General features: G+C 53.5%; 1 protein-coding gene across 1 annotated transcript; it reads left to right on the top strand.

Moving 5' to 3' along the window:
• The first annotated feature begins 667 nt into the window (after positions 1-667).
• LOC119295509 (ethylene-responsive transcription factor ABI4-like) lies at positions 668-2,420 on the top strand. Its single transcript, XM_037573941.1, has one exon. It carries the CDS (start codon positions 922-924, stop codon positions 1,912-1,914), a length of 993 nt encoding a protein of 330 aa, XP_037429838.1. The 5' UTR covers positions 668-921; the 3' UTR covers positions 1,915-2,420.
• Positions 2,421-9,268: the final 6,848 nt, after the last annotated feature.

Genomic DNA, 9,268 nt, shown 5'->3' with positions numbered 1-9,268 from the left:
GAAATACTCCACGTGCCCATGCGTGCACACACGACACGCCGCGCGCTTGTTACCCTCGCCGTTCCGATGCGTCGGGCCCACACATCTAGGAGTATCTCTCATCCCAGGCGCTCGCGTGTCGACTGTGGAGTTCGGGAGAGAGGCCGAGGCGACCGCACCACTCTTGAAAACATGACCAGCTTGCCCCTGGGCACACGCGGTAAAATACGCCCAGTGCCCCTGGTGCTCCTCTGTCGGCCTGCCGTACGGACGGGCCCGCATCGCGACGACGCATCCGACGGGCGCCGCAGGTCCACGCCACCCCACTTGCTCTCCGGCATGTCAGAATCTATTTATCACCGCCCGGTTACCTACCCATCACCCGCCCCCGCTGCCTCCGACCTGACGGCAACGAAACTTTATCCCCTGGACCCGCACGTCAGCGTGGTGGGGTACGTAGGGGTACCGCGAAGTGGTTGTAGATATTTACCGCTCACGTGAAGTGACCAACACGCTCCGCTGACGCGCGGGCCCGTGGCCAGCTGGAGAGCAGAGCAGCAGCTGCGCGGCTCGCCCGCGAAGCCGGAAGCAACTTTGCACCGGGGGCACCATCGTTGTCGTAACTGACACACAGGGCCCACATGGTCACGGGCCCCGCAGGTCCGTGGGCAGTGGCGCTCAAAGAGATGGCAAGTTTGCATAAATACCCCTGCCACCGCGCGCTTCACGCCTCCCTCTTGCACACTCTTTTACACTTCACCCATTCCACCCTTCTCTGTTTACAGGTGGAGATAGAGAGAGAAGCGCCGAACCCCATCCAATCCTTTCTCTCTCTAAAACCCTCCCAAAACCACACCCAACCAACAGGGGAGCTCCGCCAAATCCGTTCGTCCGTTGCCAGCTGATGAAATCGGGGCTTGCCGCGGTCGACTCTCCTCGGTGATGGACGGTTGCTGGCGGCTCCCTGGAGGCCACGGCGGCGCCGCCGCCGGCCGCGTCGTTCGCGTGCACTTCCTCGACGCCGATGCCACCGACGACTCCGACGAGGAGACGAGCCAGCCTCAGCGACACTGCGCGCGACGGTGCGTGCGGCAGATCGGCCTGCCGCGCGCGTTCTCTCATCTTCCGTCCGCTGCGGCGGGTGCGGTGAGCAGCTCCTCCCACTGGACGCGCGAGAAGAGGTTGAGGGCGGCCGCGGCCGGCAAGACGCGTACGTTGGCGGCGTGCGGCGGGGATGATTGGTCCGCGGGGGCTAGGGCGGCCCGGCGATTGCGGGGCGTGCGTCGGCGGCCGTGGGGCAAGTATGCGGCGGAGATCCGCGACCCGAAGCTGGGGCGGCGCGTCTGGCTTGGCACCTTCAACACCGCCGAGGAGGCCAAGTCCGTCTATGACTCCGCCGTGCTCCGCCTCCGCGGCCCGAGCGCAGTCACTAAGTACACCGCGCCCTCCCCCTCGCCGCCCATCTCCACCGTGACGGCGTCCGCCCCGTCGCCGTCGACATCCGCGGCCTCTCCCCCGTCGCCCTCCACCACGGCGGCCCCTCCTCCGTCGCCCTTCGGCAGGGCGGCCTCTCCCCCGTCGCCCTCCACCATGGCGGCCCCTCCTCCGTCGCCCTTCGGCAGGGCGGCCTCTCCCCCGTCGCCCTCCACCACGGCGACCTCTGCCCCGTCGCCCATCACCACGGCGGCCTCCCCCCCGTCGCCCTCCACCACGGCGGCCTCCCAGTCGGCGACCACCAGCTGGTCCTTGGTGAACGCGGACGAGGAGGTGACGGCAGCGTTCGGCCTGGGATTCGTCGACGAGGAGACCTCCCTGAACAACCTGATGCAGTTCTGCCTCCCCGCGACGTGCAGCAGCAGGTGGGACCCCTCGGCGGACTTCGTGGAGCTGGCCGACCTCGACGACCTCTTCGCGCCGGAGCCCCTGGCGGCCTGACCGGACGGGAGCGGCGACGGCAGCTCCACCGCAACTTTTTGAAAGAGAACAGTTTCAAACATAATTTTACTTTATTTCTCGGGAGTCTGCATATTTTGAGAGGCGTGCGGAAATATTTATCCGAAACTTTTGCTTGGCATTTTATTTCGAGAGAGGAATAAATCGTAGCAGCCGGAGGGAAAAAGACCGAAATGTTGTCTTCTTCTCTGAGGACTACCGTTAAGCTTAGGGGCGTTTTTGTAATTCGGAGTGAAGAGGTGTTGTCTTGTGTGTGAGCGCGTCGGGGCTGGATTTGAGCTTGCCGAGAGAAAGGCTGCCATTGAGGGGACAGGAGCTGGAGAGAACGAAGTAGTAGTACTGAGCTTTGCTTGCGTTTTACGTTGTGGGAACGGGTGATAGCTATGCACGTGAGCCGTTTTCCCCTCTGTTAAAAATCCGGAAAATAAGTCATGGTTTGGGTGTGATAATTCAAAAAGAAATCTGTGGTGCAACATGTTTATGATGTACACTGTGTTGCTCCTGTACTGCATTGTGCATATACTCCATCTGTTCCTAAATAGTTGTCTTCAAATGGACTATCATGTACGAATGTATATAGACATATTTTAAAGTGTAGATTCACTCATTTTACTCTGTATATAATTATTTGTTGACATTTCTAGAAAGACAAAATTTAGGAACGGAGGGAGTATTTATTATGCAGTTGTGTTAGTAAATCAGTCTGGATATATAATTTTTTGCAGAGCGTTGTTGGAGTATTTTTTGAGGGATTAATCTATACTCCCTCCGTTCCTAAATACTTGTCTTTCTAGAGATTTCAACAAGTGACTACATTCGGCGTAAAATGAGTGAATGTACACTTTAAAATATGTCTACATACATCCGTATGTTGAGTCCATTTAAAAGCCTAGAAAGACAAGTATTTAGGAACAAAGGGAGTAGATGCTATGTCATGCCAGAGGACTAAAAGTGATGATAATGATTGGACGATGGTCCAGAAATCTCCAAAGGTGACTAAGATTGGAGAAAGCTTGTGATTTTCCTTCCCTAGCATCCTCGCAAGGTTGTCTTTGTCGATGCATGTATGTCCAGCATGTGTGCTACTGCACACGACCGGGTCTTTCGTGTGCATGGATTTCACGTCCGTATTCTCTCCGACAGTAAATAGCGAATTCAAAATTTCAAGGAGACGGAGAATCCGAGAATGAGAAGATCCGAGGTCGCCATGGGCGGAGAGGGCCCACGTGCCAGTAGCGGTGCCGTAGCACGGGTCCAGCAGGCCCAGCTACCAAACCATGTGTGGTCAAGTACTGACGTGTTGCTCATTGATCCGCTGATCTCTGCTTGAAAGAGCAAAAATGCGGCATGCTAATAACTCCGTGGGCTACATGCTGCCAGAGTCCCACTGCAGCAGTACGCCAAAGGCAGCACGCGCCGAATTAGAACCGCGCTACTTTTTTCCTTGAGAAAACTTCCGATTTATTAGGTACTCCTTCGGTCCCATAATGTAAGACGTTTTTTTGACACTAGTGTAGTGTTAAAAAATGTCTTACATTATGGACGGAGGGAGTAGTACACAAGCCACTAGAAATAAAAAATGCATCCATTTTCGTAAACCACCTAGCGACGACTACAATCATTGAAGCGAGCCGAAGGCGCGCCACCGTCATCGTCCTCCTTCATCGGAGCCGGACAAACCTTGTTGTGGTAGTTGTTGGTGTCATGGATTAGGGGGTGTTTGCCACGTCGGTCCACAGGCTATGGGTCGGGCTGAGGACCCACCAAAACTGATGATTGGGCCTTGCCGACCTTGGCCTTAGCGTGATCAAGACGAAAATCTCCTGGAGGCTTGGCGTACGCTTCAAGCGTATTTTGATTAGTAGGCATGTTTATCCCTACATTGTAATCGACCATGTGTAAACCCTAGGCATGTTTAGACAAACTCATATGATCTCGAGGTAGATCAATCTGTACTTTGTACCCCCGTCACAATCAATATATAAGAAGCAGGACGTAGGGTTTTACCTCATCAAGATGTGGGTAAAACATTGTGTCCCTACTCTCCTTGTTACCATCTACCTTTGATCAATAAGCTTGGGACCCCTACCCGAGATCTGTCAGTTTTAGCACCGACATTTATGGTCCATACAGGTCCCGCCAGGTTATCACGAGAGCCCGATGGCAGAACTTCGGATCGACGACAGCGTCAGCTGCGGGGATATCTTCGTCCTCGACCAAACTTCGGATCGACGACAGAGTCAGCTGCGGGGATATCTTCGTCCTCGACCAACTTTTGGCTGTCGGTGTCATCGTATTGCACGCCAACTCTGCTGGTCATCTCGGCCAGGTGGAGAGCCTTACCCCAGGCCAAACCTGGGCGTAGTAGAGGAACATGGCCGCCGCATCCTCGAGGTGGTGATCTCCGATGAAATAGCCAACTTGGAGGTCGAGATCGCGCTCCAAATGTACCGTGAGCGTGTCGACCGCTTGGACGAACACCTGCACGAGTTCAGGCAGAGCCAAGAGCTACCATAGGCAAGGGCGGCTGGTCATGGTGTCATGGACGCATTTTATTTTGTTGAGTCATTTTAACGTGGATAGCTATGTATTCACAGCAATCATAGTATTGCTATGTTTATTGCTCTGTTTCAATATGTGTACTCTATTTTCCGTTCTTATATGTTCTGTTTCAATGTGTGTTTATACGCTTTCCATTCTGTATATGTGGATGATAACAGATAGATTCAAATTAGTATACAAAATCAGATAGAAAATGTAATTCATAATACATATAATATTAATTGTTCATTAGTTCATCACGGAATATATATAATATCATCACATATACGTGATGATACTTAACTACTAGGTACAATGCATAAAATTGAATACAAACAGTATAAAACTAATAATCCCTCCTGGGGCCAGTATTCCGACAGCCCCTCGCCAGGAGCTCCCTGGTGCGCGGCGTCTTCCCAGAGTGGAGGCGGTACTCAGCCTCTTCCGCCTCGCAGCGCTTGACGTGTCGATCTGCCTCTTGCAGGCGGACCCGCGCGATTGATCTTGCCATTTTGTTGGGCGCCCACCGGAGCTCCTCGACGGTGGCATCCTGGAGCTTATCGCCCCAGCTCCACCAGCGACGAGGCGCCTAGCGCCTCTGGCCTTCCTCGCGAAGTACCGTCTTTGTACACCTCCTTCGCACGACGACGTGCCCGCCCCCCAAACTCCACCACCTCCTTTTTTCAGGCGGCATCACGGGCTTCACAGGATTCCTGGTACCTGGCACTACTAGAAAAACCCCTACTAATGGCGCACCTAATATGGCCATTAATGGCGCATCTGTGGTGCGCCATTAACAGCACGCCATTAGTAATTTTTACTAATGGCGCACCACCTGGTGCGCCATTAGTATCTCGTATACTAATGGCGCACCGCGGGTGCGCCATTAGTATAGGCCAGCGTGCGCCATTAGTATGCCTCCCAGGGGCCATGTATCCCCAGGTGCTTTGGCATACTAATGGCGCACCATCACTGGATGCGCCATTAGTAACCGCAGCATACTAATGGCGCACTACCCAGTGATGCGCCATTAGTATGCACTGTCATACTAATGGCGCACTGTCCTGTGATGCGCCATTAGTATGAATATTATGTTTTTTTTATCTTTTTATTTTCTGTTTTTTGCACAGGTTACAAAATGTATAGTTTGACAAAATATAGACAGCACACATCAACAACAGATTCATCGAATACAATAGAAGATTAGTCTTTGAATACAATTCATCATATTAGTCTCCGAATACAATTCATCATATTAGTCTCCGAATTAAAAAGACCGAACAAAGATAGAACATTATATTACAAGTCTCGAGACCGCGAGTAGCGAGTTTGTCTTCACATTACAAGTCGATATCGATCATCTAAACTACCATCACATAGAAGAGAGCTGCGGTCATCACGATGAGCATCATCACGACAAAACTCGTCTTCATCCGGTTCCTCCAACGCTCCCTCCCCTCTCCCGCTAGATAGCGGGCGTATCTAGATTCGGCCTCGGCCCTAGTGGTGTACCCTTTGTAACTGTTACCGCTGAATCGGTGAACCTGTCTCCGACACTCCTCCCAGTCATCGTAGACTCCGGGAACCTTACCCTTGTACACGACATATGTCGGCATCGCTATGCACTAGCCAAACGAAACGTTAGTACCAATTCACAGACAATACATAAGCAATATATAATTATGCAACAGAACGATCGGAAGAGAAAAGGAAGACATTAATAGCATCGATTACATCTAAGTTGAACGACTCTCGAAACCAAAGAGACATACTACAAGTTCATTAAAGTTTAATTACAACATGAGCCAATCGATGTTTCAGAACTAGACAACTCGACTCAAGGGACCGGAGCGTGGATGAAGCCGCCGTCTATCGTGGGAGTCATGAAAGAACGGGCGTTGTCATCCTACATTTGTAGCATTGTGTCGATGTCACTGTTGGACGGTTGATTTCTGAGGTAGAACTGCCCCGAGGTACGAAGGACATCTTGATGGATGATTTCCGCAAACTCCGACTGGATGCGAAAGAATTCTTGTCGGAGGTCCGCGTCCTGGATTGCCGACACGCTCGCGGCCCAATCTTTGAGTTTACTCGGTAGCAGAAGTTGATGATGGTCCCGTACGATCGCCCGCATGTGATGGATGGCGTAGTAGGCACCCTTCTGACCGCCAGGCGGCTGCTTGACGCAGCAGAACGTCGTATTGTGGGAGAACACGTGCTTGTCGTACTTACGAATAGGCCTGGTGAAGGTGCCTCCAGATTGGGCGTAGCCGGGGAGAACATCATCAAGAACCTTCTTGACATTTGTGTAGTCTACGTTCGACTGACGGTCCGGGTCGAAATACGTGGCCATGGAATATTTGGGGCTTAGGAGGATGAGCGTGCAACGTGTGTCACTGCAGAAAACACGGAATGTTAAAAGAAAAACGATCGAAAAGTAAGAATTCATATGTTACGGGCCGGTTGAGGGGAGGACTTACTCGGGAAAGTAAGGCACGAGGAAGTTATCCTTATCTTGGTTTGCCAGAATGACGCCTTCGAGGTAAGAACTCGCGACTTGCCGGTCCCCAGCGCTGCCCAAGATCTTGGCACGCATGTAGAAGGGGTCGACTATCACGATGTCCGGGGTCTTGTCGCGAATGATCCGCATCTCCATACCAGCGAAAATAGCCGAACGAAGGTGTAGTGCAGCGGATGAAGGTTAAACATAGCAAAGATGTCATCAAACCGCAGGACGATCGTACCCCCGATGTCGCCATCCACAAAGCCCTTGCCCTCTGGCACCTTGACCACGAAAACCGGGTATGCCACATCCTTCTCTCTGAGACGCCGCTTCTCCAAAGAAAGAACACTGTCGTGCAGACTCCGCATAGCACCGGTTGCAGCATTGAGCATATTTGGTGGTAGCATCGCCCTACCCGCCACATGCACCCTCCTCGAGATATCCTGCGGTGAAGGTGGCCCGTCCTGAGCACGGATCGTACTCGGTGCCGGCTGGCTCGCACCCTTCTTAGTCTTTCTTTTGCGTGCCTTCTTCTTCTCCTGTAATGGGACCGAGTTCTGCTCACAGACCGCCTTCTTGAGTGTGTTGGGGCTGATAATATTTCGCACCTCGCCTATCTAAGGCTCGGTGAAGTCGGCAGCTGGAGGCGTCTCCTGAGAGCTGAACGCCAGACGGCGCCTGTTGCAACTTGGCTTCTCCGCGGTACGAGCTAGATCGCACACGTCTTTTGTTGGGTTTGGTTCTTGAGAAGGAGGCACCATGAAGTCGCCATCGTACCCATGCTCGGCAAAGTACTGATCGACGTTGCCAAATGTATCATCGTCGTCGTCGTCGTCGTTCTGATCCTGTGCCATATGCATGTTTGGATCCAGTGGCATAGGGATGTCCGGCACCGTTACGGCGGTCTTGCCATGGGGCCGACTTGGAGCCGGCACGACTGGCGGTGTTGTCTTTGGGGTGGTGTCCCCCGCCCCCAAACGAATCTGGCTCTTCGGCCAAAGCAGGGGCCAGCTCAGGCAGGCGCTGAGGGTCATCACGTCATCATCGTCGGCCCCGACGGGTCGAATCGGAGGTAACAAGTCGTCGCAGCCTGGCAGCACCCGAACCAGTTGAACCCTAAACAAGTTGGGTGGCATCTGGGTACCGTGGAACAAGGGGTTGCCCGGTTGAACGATTTTGCCCTTGGCGACATCGACCAACTCGTTGTTCACGAAGTGGAGGAGAGTGCACGGAACATCGGCGGCGCCCTGCGAAAACATGTAGGGCGTCAGGGATGCCCAGTCAAAGGCAAGGAGATGAAGTCCTCGGCCGAGAGAGGCTTAATTAGTTACCGTAATGATGGCGTCGAGCTCGCTAATGTCGAGGCACCGCCAACGGCGGGTGTGCAGTTGACGGAGCGGCCGCTTGCTGAAGAGGTGCCGGCCAGCGTACACCCAGGTGCATTAAGCTCCCATGCCGGCGTCGGAGACACCAATGCCGCCTCCGCCGGAGGCACCAATGGCCCCGCCATCGCATTATGCGAGTTGCTGGCCGTGAAGCTAGGAATCGGGGCGGCCCCTGTTGGCCGCCCGCAATCCACGCACTCAACCCCGAGATCAAGGTAGGCACAAGGGCGGTGATCGTCGCTCCGAGTCGTTGTTCCACTTGCTCTTGGACAATCTCCGGAATCCGCGCCACCTGTGCCTTGAGTTCTTGAACCTCTCGCGCCTGGCTTTCCGAGCTGGTCTTTTTCTCCTTCCGCACACCAGCGGTATAGTATGACCCCCATTTTGTCGACAAGCCTTTGCCGGCCACACGACCAACTGACGTCGGCTTACTGAGCTTATCCTTGTTCTTCATTATATTCAACCCCCTATTTAGAGTGGTGTCCCAAGGGTTGCTCTTAGTCGACGCCGCGCTACTGCTTTCAGTCGCCTGCGGAAGGAATGTGAACCATTTAGAAATTCGGCTTCATTAATTAGAATGCAACCATATGGAGCTAATTACGCGGGGGTGTATTCCTTACCAGAACAAGCTCAAGCCGCCTGGTCTTCGGATCCGTGGTAAGCTCCTTTGTTTTCGGGTCCTTCTTGTACCGGGCCCTGACAAAGTTCCTGGTCTGCTTGTCACCGTATTTATCGAAGAGGGGCAGTAGGCCTTGCTCGGCACGGTCCGCCTCCTCCTTGTCCCATATAGGCTCCGCCACTCTGTAACCGCCGGGACCGAGTGTGTGTTCCCCTATGTTCAGCTCCCGCATTTGTTTCCCCCACTCACTTGATTGGGAGCTTGCGGTGCTCGAGCAATTGATCTTGA

The sequence above is a fragment of the Triticum dicoccoides genome, chromosome 4B (genome assembly GCF_002162155.2).
Source record: "Triticum dicoccoides isolate Atlit2015 ecotype Zavitan chromosome 4B, WEW_v2.0, whole genome shotgun sequence".
Taxonomy (NCBI): Eukaryota; Viridiplantae; Streptophyta; class Magnoliopsida; order Poales; family Poaceae; genus Triticum; species Triticum dicoccoides.
The sequence above is the reverse complement of the archived record's forward strand: the minus strand, read 5'-3'. Positions and strand labels throughout refer to the sequence as shown.

Bases quoted from the DNA above. Each gene is read 5' to 3' on its own strand.
- LOC119295509 (XM_037573941.1), top strand. From the start codon at position 922: ATGGACGGTTGCTGGCGGCTCCCTGGAGGCCACGGCGGCGCCGCCGCC.